This window comes from Sus scrofa, chromosome 9 (genome assembly GCF_054392235.1).
Source record: "Sus scrofa isolate SSC_HxYL_T2T_F1_AM1 chromosome 9, Sscrofa_HxYL_maternal_Yorkshire_Landrace_v2.0, whole genome shotgun sequence".
Lineage (NCBI taxonomy): Eukaryota > Metazoa > Chordata > Mammalia > Artiodactyla > Suidae > Sus > Sus scrofa.
The window spans coordinates 57761082-57780585 of NC_139391.1; the positions used below are offsets into that span (position 1 = coordinate 57761082).

Here is a 19504-nt window from a genome sequence, read left to right on the forward strand (position 1 = left end):
TTCCTCATGCTGTAACTATTTTCAGAGGGAGCCACTGCCCAGGACCAGTCATGAGCTCCACATGTATGACCCCAATCTGGTTTTTGTTCCTAATTCCTGAATGAATGTTCTAAAATCCCCATCAGCTCTTTCTTTCCCAGAAACACTGTGATTACTCTTTTGTAGATGTGCAGAATAAAAGAAAATTTAACATTTAAATAATAATGTATTTTTAAAGGCATAATGGGGTTAGTTTAGGTAAAACAACCCATTTTACATTATCTGCAAAAGAAATCTAACATGTTGGGGATCTCACTGGGGAATGAGAGAATATTTGATTTTATGAGAATATTAAGTTTTTATTGAATTACGTCTTTAGTCAAAGCAACTGGGTTCATCCACCGAAATGGGAAGTTTAACTCAGTCATCTTTGGGCTAGTAAAATTTAAACCACGAAGAGAATCTTTGGATGAATCAGTTCTTTTAACAGATTCTGTTGGGCCAGATGTTGGATGTTTCCTGGAGATGAGCTTGGTGGTGGTGACCGACTTCTACAAAGCGCCAAAGCCAGGGCGCCCAGTGCCTGCATGGCCTGAGCACACTGGAATAACTGGTGGAAAAGGACTCAGGGACACCAGGTTCTACTGGTCATTTTTGTCCCTAAGCTCTGGAGTTCCTGTTGTGGCTCAGCAGGTTAAGAACCCGACATAGTGTCCATGAGGACCCAGGTTCGTTCCCAGGCCCTGCTCAGTGGATTAAGGATCTGGTGTTGCCATGAGCTGTGGTGTAGGTCACAGATGTGACTTGGATCCCTCATTGCTGTGGCTGTGGTGTAGGCCAGAGGCTACAACTCTGATTGGACCCTAGCCTGGGAACTTCCATATGCTTCAGGTGCAGCTGTGAAAAGAAGGGAAAAAAAGAATAGAAGCTCCCAAACTTCGCTAGATTTCAGTTTTGCTAAAAAATTATTTTGGTCAAATAAGGGTATAAAACCATTGGTGATTCCAAAAGCCCTATCTGATGTCATTAGTTACTTAAAATTCTCCAGGGGAGCTCATTAAAAATAGACCCCTCTTAGCATAAAGCTGGAAACAATTCAAATGACCATCAGTAGGGGACTGGTTAAATAAGCAGTGGTATATCCGTGTGCCTTTTAAAAAGCATGAAGTGGGAGTTCCCTGGTGGCTCAGTGGGTCAAGGATATGGTGTGGTCACTGCTGTGGCTTTGGTCACTGCTGTGGCAAGGGTTCGATCTCTGGCCTGGGAACTTCCACATGGGTGTGGCCAAAAATAAATAAACAAATAAATTAAAAGGCATGAAGTGGTCCAGCATGTGCTGGTGGAGGAGGATCTCTCAATAATGCTATTAAGTGGGGAAAGCCAAGAGCCGAGCAAAGTCTATGGCAGAATTCCTCTTGTGCAGGTAAAAATGCACATGTGAGGCATAGACCACGGTTTTGTTTAACAAAGGCATGCAAGAAACTGCTAAATGTTTACTCTTTTTTTTTTGTCTTTTTTTTTGGGGGGGGGGTCTTTTTTTTTGCTTTTTCTAAGGCCGCTCCCATGGCATATGGAGGTTCCCAGGCTAGGGGTCCAATTGGAGCTGTAGCCGCCAGCCTATGCCAGAGCCACAGCAACATGGGATCCGAGCCGCATCTGCAACCTACACCACAGCTCACGGCAACGGATCCTTAACCCAATTGTAAACTCTAACAGCTCTGCAAATTATGACTAATAACAATGACAAAGTTACCAGTTCCGGGTGTATTCTGAGGTTTCCTTTGTGCCCTCCCATGTGGATCTGTTACAATGTGACTGCACTTGGAATTGTGGGAAGAACACTGCCATGAGCTGGAAGTGAGCCTGGATATCATACACTGCAGCGTGATCTTGTGCAAGTGATGTCTCTTCTCTGGAGCTCGGAGTTCTTATCTTTTAAATGGGGAGGCAGGAGGAGCAGTTAAGATGTAGGATTCTAGGGGTTCCCGTGGTGGCGCAGTGGTTAATGGACCTGACTAGGAACCATGAGGTTGCGGGTTCGATCCCTGGCCTTGCTCAGTGGGTTAAGGATCTGGCGTTGCTGTGAGCTGTGGTGTAGGTCACCGACGCGGCTTGGATCTGGTGTTACTGTGGCTCTGGTGTAGGTTGGTGGCTATGGCTCCGATTGGACCCCTAGCCTGGGAACCTCCATATGCCGCGGAGAATGGCCTTAGAAAAGGCAGAAAGACAAAAAAAAAAAAAAAAAAAAAAAAAAAGATGTAGGATTCTATTGTAACTTGCACTTAGCGTGGATCATCTGTGTAGGGAGAAGACAAAAACACTCAAGGAGAAAAATGGGAAAATAACACGAACTCACTCAGCAAATACTTGGGAGCACTTTCTTTGCTAGCACTCTTTTTTTTTTTTTTTAAGGCCACACCCTTGGCATATGGAGGTTCCCAGGCTAGGGGTCTAATTGGAGCTACAGCTGCTGGCCACAGCCACAGCCACAGCAATGCCAGATCTGAGCTGTGTCTGCAACCGACACCACAGCTCATGGCAATGCCGAATCCTTAACCCACTGAGTGAGGCCAGGGATCAAACCCGCAACCTCATGGTTACTAGTCGGATTCATTTCCACGGCCCCACAGTGGGAACTCTGCGAGTACTTTTCTATGGGGAGGAAGGAAGAAATAAGCATCCTGGAGAAACCCTATCATCTCATGTGAGGGCGAAAACATACTTGCCTGAAATAACCAGTGAATAACCACCTATGAACAGCCCTGGATGTGTTTCTCTCATTGTATGGAGCTCACTTTAAAATATCACTCACCTGAAACCCAAGAACACAGGACTCAGCAGTGAAAGTCAAAGCCAAGGCCCTTGGTCACTGCTGCACTGATCTGTAAAGTAAAGGGTGTGACCGATGACTTGTGGAGCTCCTTGGCCGTGGTGACGCCTTTGAGGCCACATTCTCTGAGAGCAGGTCCAAACTGAAGAATTGTTTTTCCCGGACACCAGAGTCCTGCCTGTTCAGTAGAGTCTCATTTGCAGTTTAGGACTTTGACAGCCCTGTGCAACTCCTGGGCACAAAACTCCCCAAAGAGAAGGTCCTCCCTGAGTCAGTCCCATTGTCCCCTTGGCTCCGCCCTGTCTGCGCAGAGCAGCGGAAGGGCCTCAGCTGGGGCCCCCAGGTGGCTGTCTGGCTGACCCCATCACAAAGGCCCCAGTGAGCGTGGGGACCAGCACAGGACAGGGGCTCTGGGCAGGTCAGACTTGACGCCTCTCTTGACCCCACTGGCAACCGGAGTCCGATAAAGACGTGATTGAGCAGGACATTTCTTCCTGACAGCTTAACAGATGGCTATAATTAGGGGGCCTGCACCGAGGGTGTGAGATACATAGACTCCATTGTAGCCGGGCTAAACGCTCGAAAGGTCAAGGCCAAGATATGGTTTGAAAGAAGCTCAAAGTTTTCCAATATGTAGGAGCAGCGAGTCTGCAGGGAGAGGGGGTTACCGAGCGCGACCGTGTCACCCGTTTCCTGTCGGTTCCTGGTCCCAGCATGGCCCTCGACGGCGGGGCCACAGTGCGTCTCTGGACTGGAGTTTCCATCCTTCCCGCACCATGAAGGTGGCCTCTGAGAAGTTATCTGTAGAGGAGCTCAGAAAGCACCAGACTCCTTGGTCTCCACGAATAACAATAACGATGATCAAAACCAAAATACACGTACAGGAGTTCCCGCCGTGGCTCAGTGGTTCACGAATCTGACTAGGAACCATGAGGTTGCGGGTTCCATCCCTGGCCTCATTCAGTGGGTTAAGGATCCGGCGTTGCCGTGAGCTGTGGTGCAGGTTGCAGACGCGGCTTGGATCTGGCGTTGCCTTGGCTCTGGCGTAGGCTGGTGGCTACAGCTCCGATTGGACCCCTAGACTGGGAACCTCCATATGCCACGGGAAGCAGCCCTAGAAAAGGCAAAAAGACAAAAAACAAAACAAAACACAAAATACACGCACAGCTTTTTGCTGTTACATTTAATCAATACCTGTTAGGTCAGTTTATGTTTTCTTATCAACATGATGACAAATGAAAGTGGCTTTAAACCCAAGACCCTTTCTGAGACATTTTAGGCCTTTTTCTTAGAAGCTAGAAGTCACAGCGTGCCCGGCATCACAAGCTCCAACTGACGATGATCAAAAATACAGTGAGGCATGGCAACAGTGTTCCCACAAGGGAAAGTGACAGCTCACGATTTGGACAGAAACCCAGGGAATCGGTAAAACTCCCAACCACGAAGGGGTTATAGGCTGGACTTAAAAATGCTCTTACCTGTTCCCATCATGGCTCAGTTGTTAACGAATCCGACTAGGAACCACGAGGTTGCGGGTTCCATCCCTGGCCTTGTTCAGTGGGTTAAGGATCCGGCATTGCCGTGAGCTGTGGTGTGGGTCGCAGACGCTGCTTGGATCCCACGTTGCTGTGGCTCTGGTGTAGGCCAGTGGCTACAGCTCTGATTTGACCCCTGGCCTGGGAACCTCCATATGCCGAGGGAAGCGGCCCTAGAAATGGCAAAAAAAGACCCCCCACCCAAAAAAATGCTCTTACCTGATCGCTACTCCAGGGAGTTCTCGTCCTGGTGAAGTTGGTAGACATCGCAGAGGAGATTCATTCATCAAAGAACTCGATAATCTCAGGGTTGGACGGGATGTGGGAGGCCACGGAGTCCAAAGCTTGAATTGTGTCTCTTGTATTTCTGCTGAGTACCTGACCCTCCTCCGCGGTGGGAATTCTGGTGATCAGAAGCCTTATCTATTCACATAGCCAATTCCAACTTGGGCAGCCCTGCGTTTTGAGAACGAATATTGAGCTTAAAGCTGTTTCGTTCTACCTTCCACCGTTTGGACCTGCTGTACCCTATGGGGTTAAAAGAACACAGCTAAGTCCTTGCTTATAGGTGATTTGCAGGGTCCAGTGCAAAATGGATCCCTGTTAAAAATTATTAGGAATTTCAAGACGGTGCCAGCAGAGCACTGAGCCACGTGAGCATTTTGGTGCCTGGCCCCACCTGGCTGGACAGGTAAGCACACCTGTGAATAATTGTCTCATTTCATTTCTGAATGGCTGGACGTGGTTGAGTGCAAACGGAAGGGACATTTTCCCTTCCACTTGGTGTTTAATTCTTTTTCAGTTCCTTCTTCCTTCCTGCAGAGCCATAGACTATTCAAGTCATTTTTCATATGTCAAAGTCTGATTCAGTCTTTCCTCAAATTCCAACTTCTCTTCTCACGGCCGCCTTTGCCTCCCCTGCCAGGCCTGGGGGCTGGGAGCCTGCAGAGACCTGTGTCCCTTCTTTGTGCTCCTGTCCTTCCCACACTTCATGTCACATCGGCTCTTTGCGGGAGCAAGGTGGTGACAGAAAAGGTCTTCCCTGCGTGATGAGTACAGGTGAAATGGGCCACAAGCAGCCTCTGTGCTGAGACCCCAAGGCTGTCTCTTCCTCTCTGGGGGCTTCTCTCCAGGTTCCTTCGAGACCCTCCTCCCCCAGGGTGGAGGAGGGGGTATATTCAGCTGCAGTTTCTGGTGTGGGTGTGGCCTGTCTTGGCTGGCTGCTTAGGATGCCCTCCCAGGCTGTGACTGGCGATTCACCTTGGTCTTCTGCTGAGGTCACCCACCTGCACCCCCTGCTTAGGTGCGCCCCTTAGATAGAGAGGTTCTCAAGCTGCTTCATGGCTGGGCTCTCCCTTGGGGCCCATATTTGGACCTCAGAAAATGTCTTTCCCTCCTGCATTGGGTACAGCTCACTTCAATACAGCTTTTGCTTCGTTCTGTTCTGCCAACACGCCCCTGCCCACTCCAAGCCAGGGATGCCCTCTTTCCCTGAGAATTTCTTCCACGCCCTCCCCTAATTCCAGGGACATTTGTCAAGGCCAGTGGGAGCTTCTTTAAAGCTGGCCTGAGCGTCCAAGAATTAGGAGGGCACTTTAGCTCCAAGTTTTTTTCTAGAGAAAACTTACCTTCTTTGCTCCCTCCTAATGGATTCTTTTTTTTTTTTTTTTTTTTGTGTGTGTGTGTGTGTGTGTGTGTGTGTCTTTTTGCCATTTCTAGGGCCGCATCCCACGGCATATGGAGGTTCCCAGGCTAGGGGTCCAATCGGAGCCGTAGCTGCCGGCCTACACCAGAGCCACAGCAACGCAGGATCCGAGCTGCGTCTACGACCCACACCACAGTTCATGGCAACGCCAGATCCTTAGCCCACTGAGCAAAGCCAGGGATTGAACCTGCAACCCCATGGTTCCTAGTCGGATTCATTAACCACTGTGCCATGACGGGAACTCCCCTCCTAATGGATTCTTAATCTCTCTTATCATTTGGAAGTGGGTGACTGGCTAATGCAAGCAGAAAATAACCCTGGCCTCACACCTTCCTTTAAATTTGGGGTGTGGAGAGTTGTGGTGCAGCAGAAACGAATCTGATTAGGAATCATGAGGTTGTGGGTTCGATCCCTGGCCTCGCTCAGTGGGTTAAGGATCCGTGAGCTGTGATGTAGGTTGTAGATCCTGTGTTGCTGTGGCTGTGGTGTAGGCCAGCAGCTGTAGCTCCAATTCGACTCCTAGCCTGGGAACCTCCATATGCCATGGGTGTAGCCCTAGAAAGAAAAAAAAGCAATAGCCTCACCCCAGATTCCACAGATGTGGAAGCCCCAAATCCCAATGGGACTGTATTTGGAGATAGGTTTATTTATAGGTCAAATGAGGTCAGAAGGGTGGGGCCTGATCTGATAGGATCAGTGACCTTATCAGGAGAGACCAGAGCACTCTCTCTGGTTCATGTGAGGACACAGCTAGTGGGTGACCATCTACAAACCAGGAGGAGAGCCCTCACCAGGGACCCTGTCAGCCACTTTGATCTTGGACTTGCTGCCTCCAGAAGTATGAGAAACAAATGTCTGTGGTGGAGGCTGCCTGGTCTGTGGAGTTGTGCACGGCAGCCCCAGCAGACCAGAACAATCTGCACTTCCCTGAGCGTTGCCTTTTAACATGTGGGCATCTTTATCCTTTCAGCCTTTCCCAGCAGGTCAGAATCTGTTTTCTTACCTCTCTGAGTGGAATTAGTTTGTTGGCAGAGAGGAATCACCTCTTCCACAGGGATTTGCTCCAGCACACAGTGGAAATTAGTTGCATCACCTCACTCATACAAAGCACTTTAATTGCTTGTGAAAAACACACAATACAAAGTAGAGACTTGGAGTTCCCCTCGGGGCACAGTGGAAACGAATCTGACTGGGAACCATGAGGTTGCAGGTTCAATCCCTGGCCTCATTCAGAGGGTTAAGGATCGGGCGTTGCTGTGAGCTGTGGTGTGGGTCGCAGTTGTGGCTCGGATCTGGCGTTGCTTTGGCTATGGCGTAGGCTGGCAGCTGTAGCTCCGATTGGACCCCTAGCTTGGGAACCTCCATATGCCGCGGGTGTGGCCCTAAAAAGAAAAAACAAACAGACAAAACAAAGTAGAGACTTGATGGTGGAGATGTGCACATGTTACCAGGCTCCTCTCCTCTCAGCATGATTCAGATGGTGGCTTTTCACTTGTCTGTTTATCATCTTGTTTGCTCTGTTTTATCCTCAGGCTGTGCTTTTTGAATGCAGGTGTAGAACTTATATTTACAATGCCTTTAATTGTCTTTCCTTCAGGTTCAGCCCTTTGTTCCAACATGCCTTGATTTATTCAAAACTACTTAGTGATTTTTTTTTTTTTTTTGCTTTTTAGGACCGCACCCATGGCATATGGAGGTTCCCAGGCTAGGGGACAAGTAGGAGTTACAGCTGCTGGCCTATGCCACAGCCACAGCAATGCAGGATCCAAGCCGTGTCTTCAACCTACACCACAGCTCACGGCAATGCCGGATCCTCAACCCACTGAGCAAGGCCAGGGATCGAACCCACAACCTCACAGTTCCTAGTCAGGTTTGTTTCTGCTGCACCAAGATGGGAACTACTACTTCATGATCTTCAAGTAGCTCCTCATACAGTATTAACTAATTAAACGGGGAAAACAGCAACTTTCTAGAGGAGAAACCGGCAGACGGCACTCGATTACGTGATCACAGTTTACGTCACCTCGATGTCACGTGAACATCACGGACCACTGAGAGGATGTGCTAAGAAGGATATTGTTGTATGCTTGACAAAAAAGCACACCTTCCCTCTGACCCCGAGAAAATACCAGGCAGCCCCAAAGTGAGGAATATAGTGAAACATAACTAACCAGAACTCTTCAAAGGTGTCAAAGGCTGACTGAGAAACCATCTCGCAGGCTGGTGGAGGCAGAGATGTGATGGCTAAATGCAGTGTGGGATCCTGGCCTGGGTCCTGGTGAGAACAAGGACATCCGTGGGTCTGCTTCTGACACAGATTCTGAAATGTGAGTTTTTCTCCACACCACCAAGCAATGAATTCAATTCTGACACTGTCCCCCTGGAGATAGCACTGGATCCCACAGGTTAAGGGCTCGGTCCTGCAAGACTCCCCACCCACTTCGGATGCCAATTACAAGTCCAGGTTGTCACCCATGCTCCTGAAGTCTCCCGGGACCCCCTCCTGGGGTTCCATTGATTTGCTAGAGTGGCTCCCAGAACTCAGGAACAATTCACGGAAGGATATAACTCAGGCGCAGCCAGGGGGAAGAGATGCATCAGGTGAGGTGTGGGGAAACAGCCAGCCACCCTCTGCATGCTCCACTCTCCCCAGATCACATGTTCATCGGCCTGGAGGTTGTCCTCACCCATCCTTCTGCGGTTTTTATGGAGGTTTCATTACAGAGGCATGATGGATTAAACCACTGGTTGTCGGGGATCTCCAGCCCCCCTCTCCTCCGTGGAGTTAGGGGATGGACAACGCTCTAATCATAAGTTTGGTTTCCCTGGCAACCAGTCTCCATCCTTAGGTGACCTATGGGCTTTCCAAATGTCACCTCATTAACACAACAAAAGGCAACTTTATGCTTTCATAGCAGAAAATTCCAAGGGTTTTAGGAGCTCTGCGCTGGGTATGGGGACCAAGACCAAGTATATACTCAGGGCTGCATCCGAGGCACATGGAGGTTCCCAGGCTAGGGGTCAAATCAAAGCTACAGCTGCTGGCCTAGGCCACGGCCACAGCAATGTGGGATCCGAGCCGCATCCTCAACCTACACCTCAGCTCACAGCAACGCTGGATCCCCAACCCGATGAGCGAGGCCAGGGATAGAACCCACATCTTCATGGATCCTAGTTGGGTTTGTTAACCACTGAGCCACAAAGGGAACTCCATGTATTTTGTATAATAAATCACAACATCACAGTGGAAAAATTGGTGAAATTCAAATAAGGTCTATAGGTTACTTGAATGTATTGGATCCATGATAATATCCTCCTTTTAATCATTTTACGATGATTTTATGAGATTTTAACATAAGGGGGGTTAGGTGAAAGATATATGGTGGGAGTTCCCGTCGTGGCGCAGTGGTTAACGAATCCGACTAGGAACCATGAGGTTGCGGGTTCGGTCCCTGCCCTTGCTCAGTGGGTTAACGATCCGGCGTTGCCGTGAGCTGTGGTGTAGGTTGCAGACACGGCTTGGATCCTGCGTTGCTGTGGCTCTGGCGTAGGCTGGCGGCCACAGCTCCGATTAGACCCCTAGCCTGGGAACCCCCATATGCCGCAGGAGTGGCCCAAGAAATAGCAAAAAAAAAGATATATGGTGATTTTGCTTTATTCCTGTACCTTTTCTTTAAGTCTGTTATTATTTCAAACAAGAAGCTTAAAAGCTAGTGCCTTCCCTGGGCTGGGGAGACAGTGGTAAATGAAACAGATGCTTCCTCAGAGGCTCGGAGCTTAGCTTGGTCTGCAGAAGGACAAGCAAGCATCCTTTTTTTTTTTTTTTTTTTTTTTTTTTTTGTCTTTTTGGGGCTGCACGTGCAGCATGTGGAGGTTCCCAGGCTAGGGGTCGAATCGGAGCTGCAGGCACCGTGCCGAGCACACACAGCATATACTGGTTCTGCCCTTTCACCCACAGTTCCGGTTGGGGATTCATTGAACAATTTTAAGTGATTTCTTGTTCAGATTTGTGCACAGTTATTCTTTTCCACACTCGGTTGTGCTTCATGTGCATCTTAAACCCGGGTTCAAAATGTTTCACAAGATGTTCTTGGATTATAAATGAAAGAGAGCCAAAAGGCAGAACATTCCAAACAAATTCAGCCCCAAATGATACAATTTCATGTCAGGGTTGAGTTTATAAATACTTTCTTGCATTGTTCTTCTTCTCGGCCAAAGGTCATCAGAATATCTCCTTGGCTTTTTTTTTTTTTAATTACTCAATGATTTTTATCACATCTGTAGTTGTATAATGATCATCACAATCCAATTTCACAGGATTTCCATCCCACAACCCAAGCACATCCCCCACCCCCCAAACTGTCTCCTCTGGAGACCATAAGTTTTTCAAAGTCTGTGAGTTTCTGTTCTGCAAAGAAGTTCAGTCTGTCCTTTTTTCAGATTCCACATGTCAGTGAAAGCATTTGATGTTGGTGTCTCATTGTATGGCTGACTCCTTGGCTTTTTAAGTGAGGTCCTGGATATTTATTCTCAAGACCTCTCTCTCGGAGCTCCGATGCCTTCCCCCTTCCCCACAAAGAAGCCCCTCTTTCCCGCTGGTCATTTAAACCTCCCCTCCCCCACCCCAGGATACACCACTTTCCGATCTTTCTACCACCCATCCTTCAGTGAGCCCTTAAGCTCTTTCTCTCCATAAAGGTACCCACCGTGGCTCCCAGTCCCCCACTTCCCCATGGGGCTCGGCTGGGAACATGTTTTCATAGAACCACCTGCATCCATGCATTCATCTCCCAGAGCCTGCACAGACACTGTGGCAGGAAATTTGTATTCCGCCCAGCACAGCAACAATTCCTAGTGACTTAGTTTTTGTGAGACGACTGGCCTTCCCTGTCCCAAACACAGAGAGACCAATAGCAGCAAAACTTCCGCTCAAGTTCCTTTGGGACTGAGTCCCTTAAGAAGAGACTGCCTTGGGAGTTCCCACTGTGGCTCAGTGGGAACGAAACTGACTCATATCCATGAGGATGTGTGTTTGATCTCTGGCCCTGCTCAGTGGGCTAAGGATCCAGTGTTTCCATGAGCTGTGGTGTAGGTTGCAGATGAAATTCAGATCCCACATTGCTGTGGCTGCAGTAGCTCTGATAGGACCCCTTAACCTGGGAACTTCCATATGCCTTGGGTGAGGCTCTAAAAAGAAAAAAGAAGAACTAGAAAAACAAGAACAGGAACAAGAAGAGGAAGAAGAGAATGGCTTTGAGAACCCTGACACCCTTACAAATGAGACTTTATCATCGATGAGCATAGCCAGGTCTGTTATCTCAGCCAGACTTCAGGGCAGGGGTCAGGCTATGAGCTGGGGCCAGTCATCTGGAAGCAGGACAAAAATAAGTCTTTGCAAGACAGTCTGGGCAGGTTGTAGGTGGGAGAAGAAACCTGTCTTACTTAACCCAGAGGAACTGATGTTTCATGGGGCAAACCTCAGGCACCACGTTAGTGGAGGGTGTAAACAGTGGGCAGGAGGCTGCCATGCTGTCCTTTTGTGATGCAGATCCTCAGAACTTTCTGTCACCTCCGTGTAGTTTGGGACACATGGGGGTATTTCAAGAAAAGTTTGATATTTAGTGGTAAATAAAATAGGGTTTTCTCAAGGCAAACATTTGTTTACCTGGATATCAGGTATTCACCTGTAAGGTGAGTCCAGCCTTTGGGTGGTTGAAAGGCTATCAAAGAGAAACACATTTCAGTGGAAAGCAAGTGACCACCTTGCTGCTTGTGAACTGTGGCTTTTGTGATGGTGCCATAAAGACACAGAGGGAAGGAGTGTGTCCGTTCTGGAGCTGCGGGCAGCTTCTTGGAGATTTTTTAGTAGTTTAACATCTTGGCCATAGGTAAGGCGAGAGGTGAGCTGTGGAAAGAGGGGTTTCAGGCAGGGTTGGTGACCAGATGAGTGAAAAGACTGCGGGACCCCAACTTCCAACCCTCTGCATCCAGGATGGTCCCAGGCAGGACAGGTGTCTCCTCAACCCCCCTCACTTTTTTTTTTTTTTTTGTCTTTTGGCCATTTCTTGGGCCGCTCCCGTGGCATATAGAGGTTCCCAGGCTAGGGGCTGAATCAGAGCTGTAGCCACCGGCCTATGCCAGAGCCACAGCAACTCGGGATCCGAGCGGTGTCTGTGACCTACACCACAGCTCACGGCAATGCCGGATCCTTAACCCACTGAGCAAGGCCAGGGATCGAACCCTCAACCTCATGGTTCCTAGTCGGATTCATTAACCACTGAGCCACGATGGGAACTCCCCCCCTCACTTTTATAATAACCATCTGCTCTTCGCAGTCAGTGTTCTTATTCTTTTCAGGGTTCCTTTTTCCCCTGAGCTAGCAAGACTTTTGCTTATTATTTTAGGCTATTTATAGCGAGCGCTCCAAGATCTGCTTTTGGTAACAAATTACACCTCATTTGCTCTTCTAAACAAATGCGATGCTGAGTGAAGGCCTTGATCTCAGAAGAGAGACTCAAGATGCTGTTACCTTTGGTTCTTCTCTTTCTCTCCTCTCTCTCCTCTTCCTCCTCTGCCCTGGCCTCCATCTCCTCCTCACCATCTCTCCATCACGTCTTCTGAAGAGGAGCCCGTCTGACCTGGAGAACTTGGTTTCTGGGTTCTGGAAGCAGCATGGCAAGAACTAGCCACCTGATCATGGAACGAGTCCTCTGAGGATCTCAAGAGGATGAAATCTAGCAGCATAAATGCTAATGACGAGAGTGCTTTGCTTTTTTCAGAAGCACTCCGAGGGCTTCCCCGACGTGAACTCATCTTGGGAGGTGGAGGAGGCACCATGACACGCGGTCCTGGGGTTTATTTTCAAAGCTGTCAGACCACAAGAATTTTGTTGGCCGCAGGATTTATAGTGGCTCCTTTTCAGTGTCTGACTCCCCTCCCTTTCCTCTTTTTTATTTTTTATTTTTTGTTTTTGTTTTTTAGGGCTGCACCCACAGCATATGGAGGTTCCCAGGCTAGGGGTCCAATTGAAGCTACAGCTGCCGGCCTGCGCCACAGCAATGCCGGATCCTTACCCCACTGAGCAAGGCCAGGGATCGAACCTGCGTCCTCACAGATGCTAGTCAGATTTGTTTCTGCTGAGCCACGATGGGAACTCCCCTCCTTTTTTCCTAATGAGATACATTTACACCCTGTCTCTTTAAAAACTAACGACGAGGGTCAAAACAGAAGGTCTCTTTGGTCCCGACATGCAACTTCACATTTACAAAAACACATCTCTCTACTGTACTTTTAGATGCTTTGCCCGTCGCTTCACCAATCAAACCACAAAAACAAGTGGAGCTTTGGGCGGATGAGGAATGGAACCACACAGGAGTTTCAAAAGCTGGGCCAAAGAGGCCATGATGGAGCTGAGCTTTGACCCTCACGGACTCTCAGAGCAAACAGTGGACCAGTTCTCCTCTGCAGTGGTGACCGTCTCCTTTTCAGACACAGAAGGCGAGTGGGATCCGCTGGACGGCCTTGGGGTCCCCAAAGCAAGGGCTGGAGTGCTGGCCCCATCCAGGTGCGCTCAGTAGAGTGCCTGGCCCACAGAAAGACCTCACTGCATATTCATTTACTCATGAACACATCTGCAGAGGGAAACAATCAGACTGAAGACCAAGGATCCCAGCTCTTCAACCAGAGACAATATGAATGGGGACAGCACAGTCAGTGGAGTGTCCCCTTTATGTCCCTGCTCCATCACTGGGATTCCCAGGACACCAGTGCCCCCTTGACCCCCCAGAGCTGGGGCGGGGCGGGGGGGGGGGGGCTTACAAAGCTTGTTTTCCAGGAAACAGCTGAGATTCCCATTCTCCTATTCCTTATTTGTTGAATAAAGATTTGGGGAGTTCCTGTTGTGGCTCAGTGGGTTATGAACCCAACCAGCCTCCATGAGGATATGGGTTCAATCCCTGGCCTCATTCAGTGGGTTAAGGGTCTGGCGTTGCGGTGGCTGTGGTGTAGGCCAGCAGCTGCGGCTCTGACTTGACCCCTAGCCTGGGAACTTCCATACGCTGCCAGTGTGCCCTGCACCCCCCCAAAAAAAAAGATTTGGAAGAGAGAGTCAAAATAGATCAAAGTTATGTGTTCTAGCCTCAGACACACCTGAGTTCCATTGCTGGCTCTGTCACTCATGAGCTGTGTAATCTTCGAGAAATTGTTGACTCACTCAGAGCCTGTTCTTTATCTGCAAAACAGTGACAGCACAGAGCACCTCAAAGGAGTCCCGTGCAGAGATTGGGGCTGTGGGGGTCCCCAGGTCATCACTTCTTGCCTGGACAGTGAGATTGCCAGGTGACTGAGCCGAAAGGAAAAGACACTCCAAGGCTCCCAGCCCTTACACAGGCAGCCGGCTCGCTTACACCTGAGAGGCTCACACCAGTCCCAAAGGGTCTGGAAAGACAGTCCCCACGGGGGCCAGGATGGCAGAGAGCTGGAAACGTTTGGCCATTAATGCAACACATGAAGCAGTTGGCCTCATGTGTCTAAGGCCTGCATCCATGCTAGCTATATTTTCGTTTGGATCTGGTACATATAAAATGTTGTACCCGTATTATTTTAGTATATGCAGGAGTGTTAACGGCTGGTAATTCACTGACTATTGTCCTCTCTTTCAGAAGTACCCACAGTTCGAGAGTAGATTCGTGGAGATGTGATATTAAACCTTAAGGAATGAATCTTGCCAATAACTCAGAGGGTGGAAAGAATCAGAACGTTTCCAGGGAAGGCGGGATCTGGCCCAGCTTGGACGTCCGGGTACCGTCTCAGTAACAAGTAGCCAAGGACGACCTCAGCGTGTGGCACAGAGTGGCTGACATCTCTGCTGTGAGCCTGGGCATTTCCTACCATTTTCTCATCTGTTTATTCATGCAATGTTCACGGAAGGCGCCTATGTCCTGGGCACCGGGTCCGTGGCACTGAGGGCCAGGGCATTTTAGAGGAGAAGACACGTGAATAGCAGGCAGGGGGTGGTAACTATTATTTGGGAATCAAGAACGTGGACATACCCAGTGCTTGGGGCAGGGGTGATGCTGCTTTATCTGGGGGGGTCGGAGAAGGAATTCAGGCCCCTCCCAGGGGGAGCTGGGACAAGAGCATCCTGGACTGAGGGACTGTGGGGCCAGGAAAGGGTGGGTTGGACAGGAACAAGAGTGGGGTTTGGAGCTTCACTGGTTCTGCCACTGATTGTGCAGTGCTTGGACCAGTGACTGTGAGGATGGGCACGGATGGGCTAGGAGCTGGGCCCTGGACTTGCATCCTGGCTCCGCCCCTAACAACAAGACCAGCTGGCAAGTTACTCTGCAAGCTTCAACTTCGCCATTTGTAAACATGGGGGAGACCTATCTTTCATGCCTCAGATCTTTGGGCAGATGAAATGAGTTAATTTGTGCAGAGCCCCGAAGCCAGGGCCAGACATCCTGTGAGCCCAGGATGATGTTAGCTTTTCTATGGGGGCAAGTTGCTTCCCCTCTGTGGGGTTCAGTGCTGCCATCCACAGATGGAGGGCTGCCAAGGGATAGTCTTGCCAGGTGCACAACTCAAAGATTTTTGGAACTCTGATGCTAATTGACATGTTATTTTATGGTCCATTTGCATGTTATTTGCTATCTGCTGTATTTGTTATTGTTGTTGTTTTCCTTTTTTAAAAAAAATTAAAAAAAAATTTTTTTATAGGCTGCCCCATCACAGTCCTCTTGTGGGATTTAGCTTCTTGCCCCTGACATTGAGCCCAGGCATCCCTCACTTGTCTTTGCTGGAATTCCACTTCTCTCTGCTTCCCTGGTGGGTTTTCTTCCTCCGGGGATCTTTACACACCACACCAGTCCACTGATTTGATTAAAAACGTTCTCTCCATAAACCCCAACACACTGGCCAGAGGTCTCTGGAGCAGAAACTTTTAAAAATGAAATTTCAAGCCATTTTCTGTTTGGAGACCAAGTGTCTGGGAAAGATACCATTTCAACCAAGGGTCCCCCAAGTCCCTCACAGACAGCCCTGCTTGCGATTTTGTCCCAGACACCCATAAAGCTTTGTTCGGCCGCCTGATTACTGTCCTGGCCACAGTGTCTCAGGCAGTAAGCCACATGTAAACCCCACCAGTCTCTCCTGAACACAGTGCACTGAGCTCATCAGTGCTCTGTGGTGCTCACATTGAACAGGACAAGGGCTTTAGAGTGAAAACTGAAACTGGGGACCTGGTGTCTTGGTACTAGGGATGCTGAACTTCACCTCCCCAGCTGGGTGGTCAATTCCACAGGCATTCTGGTAAGGAGGGGAGATTGAAAAGGCGGTGCCACCATTTACGGACTCTGTGACCGACCTGGGTCCCATATTTTTTTTTTTGTCTTTTGTCTTTTGTCTTTGTTGTTGTTGTTGTTGTTGTTGTTATTGTTGCTATTTCTTGGGCTGCTCCCGCGGCATATGGAGGTTCCCAGGCTAGGGGTTGAATCAGAGCTATAGCCATCGGCCTACGCCAGAGCCACAGCAACGCGGGATCCGAGCCGCATCTGCAACCTACACCACAGCTCACGGCAACGCCGGATCCTTAACCCACTGAGCAAGGGCAGGGATCGAACCCGCAACCTCATGGTTCCTAGTCGGATTCGTTAACCACTGCGCCACGACGGGAACTCCCATATTTCTTATCTATGAAACCTGAGCCTGTATCTTTGTTTTGATGCCTCAATGACAACATGGGGCTTTATAAATTCGTCACTTTTTATCCTTCATAACTCATGTATGTGCATATTTATCTTGCTAAATAAATGCATGGCTGCCCTTCCATATCAGAGCCTGACGAATCCTCATCCTACGAAGTCTAGGCATTTCTTGGTCTGGGAGGAAACAGACCGGCCAAGTGCCTGCAGGTGACTATGGGACCAGGTAAAGCCTGCAGCGGGTGGACCTTATAAAGCTGTCTCCCTCTTCCCCCTCCCCCTGGGGATTACTTAATTATCTTCTGTGAGAGCAGATTTATACACCTGTAAACGAATCATTCCTTAACGATTCTCTCCTTCCCAGACCACGCGGACCACGAGGCCACTCATGTTTCAGGCCACCTCCGCAGCTCGTCTGCCCACATCAGACCTTTCAGAACCGCCAGGCTGGTGGGGTCCACCTGGGTCGGCCCCCCTCTCCCCTGGCCCATTCCCACCCTGCCCACAGCGATGTCGTCCAGCACAGGGCTTTGCCTTTTTATTCCTGAATCCTCAGCCCTAGTCCCACGGACTGTGGTCTTATTTATGTTGGGTGAACACGTGGAAGGTCGAGGAAGCTGCGGGGAGGAAGAACGAACGACTCCCTTCAAGGCCTCCAGAGAATCCTGTAACTTTCTAGAGTCAGGATAGCAGAGGCCTGACCTTGCTCCTGGGCCAGGCCTGCATCCCCTGAGGTCACCCTCCTTGGGGTCACCGACAGCGCGCCCCCGGAGCCGCTCTCGGCTCAAGGTTGAGGCAACAGCGCCACCTCCTGGCCTCGAGGCCGCTGCCGTGGCCTGACTCTGGCGGTCTCGGGCGCCCTCTTGTGGGAATTCAGAAGCCACCTGGTTGGCTGAGAAGGTCCCTGGGGACTTCTCCACCTTTGCCGTTTGACTCGTGCTGTGGGCCTGCGCTGGAACCAAGCCTAGAAATCAAGGCTTCATAGGAGCTTAGGATGCTGACGATGAGGCATATGATGTAACCAGCTGCAGGCATCAATGGCATGAAAACTGCGGTGGTGGTGAGGAAAGAACTCCGGAGAATGATGGAGAGGAACTGGGAGGTGAAAAGAAGTGGAGGGAGAGGAAGGAGGTGCTAGGATGACCTCTTTCTGGACTAAAGTCACTGAGAAGGCCACTGGAAAGAGCACGTTGAATGTAGACAGCCTTTCCCCAGCAGGAGGTCCGGCATTTCCAGTTACCCTTGTTTGAGCTGTTCTGGAACAGTCCCCGCCCTGAGTCTCCCCTCCACGATGTTGGATTATTGACGACCAACCACTGATGGCTCTGGCTGGGGCTCAGCTATAGAAGTATCTTGGAGGCCTGGGAACGCAAGCCCAGCTTGCAATGTCCTTCCCTGAAAGGCTTGTTTTGTTTGGGGACATCTCGTGCCAATCTGTCCTGCCAAGAAATGATTGCTGTTGAACTGTTGGTTTGCATTGCTGTCAAACACAATCTTACAAGGAGAGCAAGGGGGCAGCCCCCCCTCGAGAACCAGCTGAGAGAGAAGGCTTTTGACTGGCTGGGACCTTCTCAGAATCTTCTGGAGAATTTTTCAAAAAGACACATCCAGAGTGGCTGATGAGAATCACACCCACAGCGCAACTAAACCCTCACCCACAGCACGGAGCAGGTCCTGTCCACCTATGGGGGCCACAGTCAGCATCCCCAGGGGACGGGGGAGAAGGGCAATCAGAGGCCCGGAGCCCCAGGTGTAGCTTTGTTTTGGGCATATGCTTGGATCTCCTCTGTTCCAAATGCAAGCAGTCGTGCAGGGTCCTGCCTAACACACAAAGGCTAGGAAGAATGTGGAAACAATGCCCCAGTATTTGAGCCAGGTCTAGGCTACAGTAGGGACACTGGGCAAAATCAGTAGAGAAGTTTGCTTTGCTGTCATGTCTCTCCAAACACCTGGAGGCATGAGAAGGTGAAATTTTATGCTGCTGGCCTTGTTCTGTTGTTTGTTTCATTTCTTTCTAATAAAAATGATTTGAAGGCAAAACCAGCGGAAGATTGATAGCTCCAAATCTGTGCAGTTTAGCAGTCACAGCAGACTTTGTTCTAGGATGGTTAACTCTTAGAGGTCAAAGACGTTACCTTCACAAGCATTTGCTCACTTCCCCCTCTGGGGCTGCTTCCCACTCTGTACAACTGGGAGTTGACCAACTTTCAAGGACATTTGCAGTTCTGATGCTCATTGGTTCTTTCATTTTTATTTTTTTGCTTTTTAGGGCCACCCCCGTGGCATATGCAAGTTCCCAGGTTAAGGGTCAAATCAGAGCTGCAGCTGCCAGCCTACACCACAGCTCACGGCAACGCCGGATCCTTAACCCACTGAGAGAGGCCAGGGATTGAACCCGCAACCTCATGGAACTTAGGCGGGTTCAATAACCACTGAGCCACGAAGGGAACTTCTCATTGGTTCTTTAAAAGAAAGTCCTATATCATCTCCTGCCTGTCACATGATCAGCCATCACGGTCTTGCCTTTGCAAGGAAGAGTTCACCTTGGCGTGCATTTTCCTCCACATTAATTCAGTAAACAGTGCGTGCCTCCGGCATTGCCGACACTGCTGCGGGGACAAGCTGGGAATACAGCCAGTCCTGGCCCCTCTGGAGCTGGCCATCTTATGGGGTCAGTCACACATGACCAAAATCTGAAAATGTGCAGTATCTGTAATACACTATAGTGTGATAAAATGTAACAACAGTCCACCAG

The 19504-nt window shown here is 49.5% G+C and overlaps 1 protein-coding gene across 10 annotated transcripts in view; it reads left to right on the plus strand.

Moving 5' to 3' along the window:
• LOC110255461 (uncharacterized) overlaps positions 1-18789 on the plus strand; it is a 334726-nt gene extending 315937 nt beyond the window's left edge. For 7 of the 10 annotated variants that reach the window (XR_014816770.1, XR_014816776.1, XR_014816768.1 and 4 more), the window contains 3 exons: positions 13344-13546; positions 14710-14917; positions 17114-18789. Coding sequence is in view for 1 of the 10 variants with exons in the window: in XM_084978383.1 (XP_084834509.1) it covers positions 13344-13404 (61 nt within the window). In the remaining 9 variants the exon portion in view is untranslated. Of the gene's footprint in view, positions 1-13343; positions 13614-14709; positions 15781-17113 lie in introns of those variants that run through there. The other 3 variants (XR_014816767.1, XM_084978383.1, XR_014816769.1) reach the window with 2 other exon arrangements.
• Positions 18790-19504: the final 715 nt, after the last annotated feature.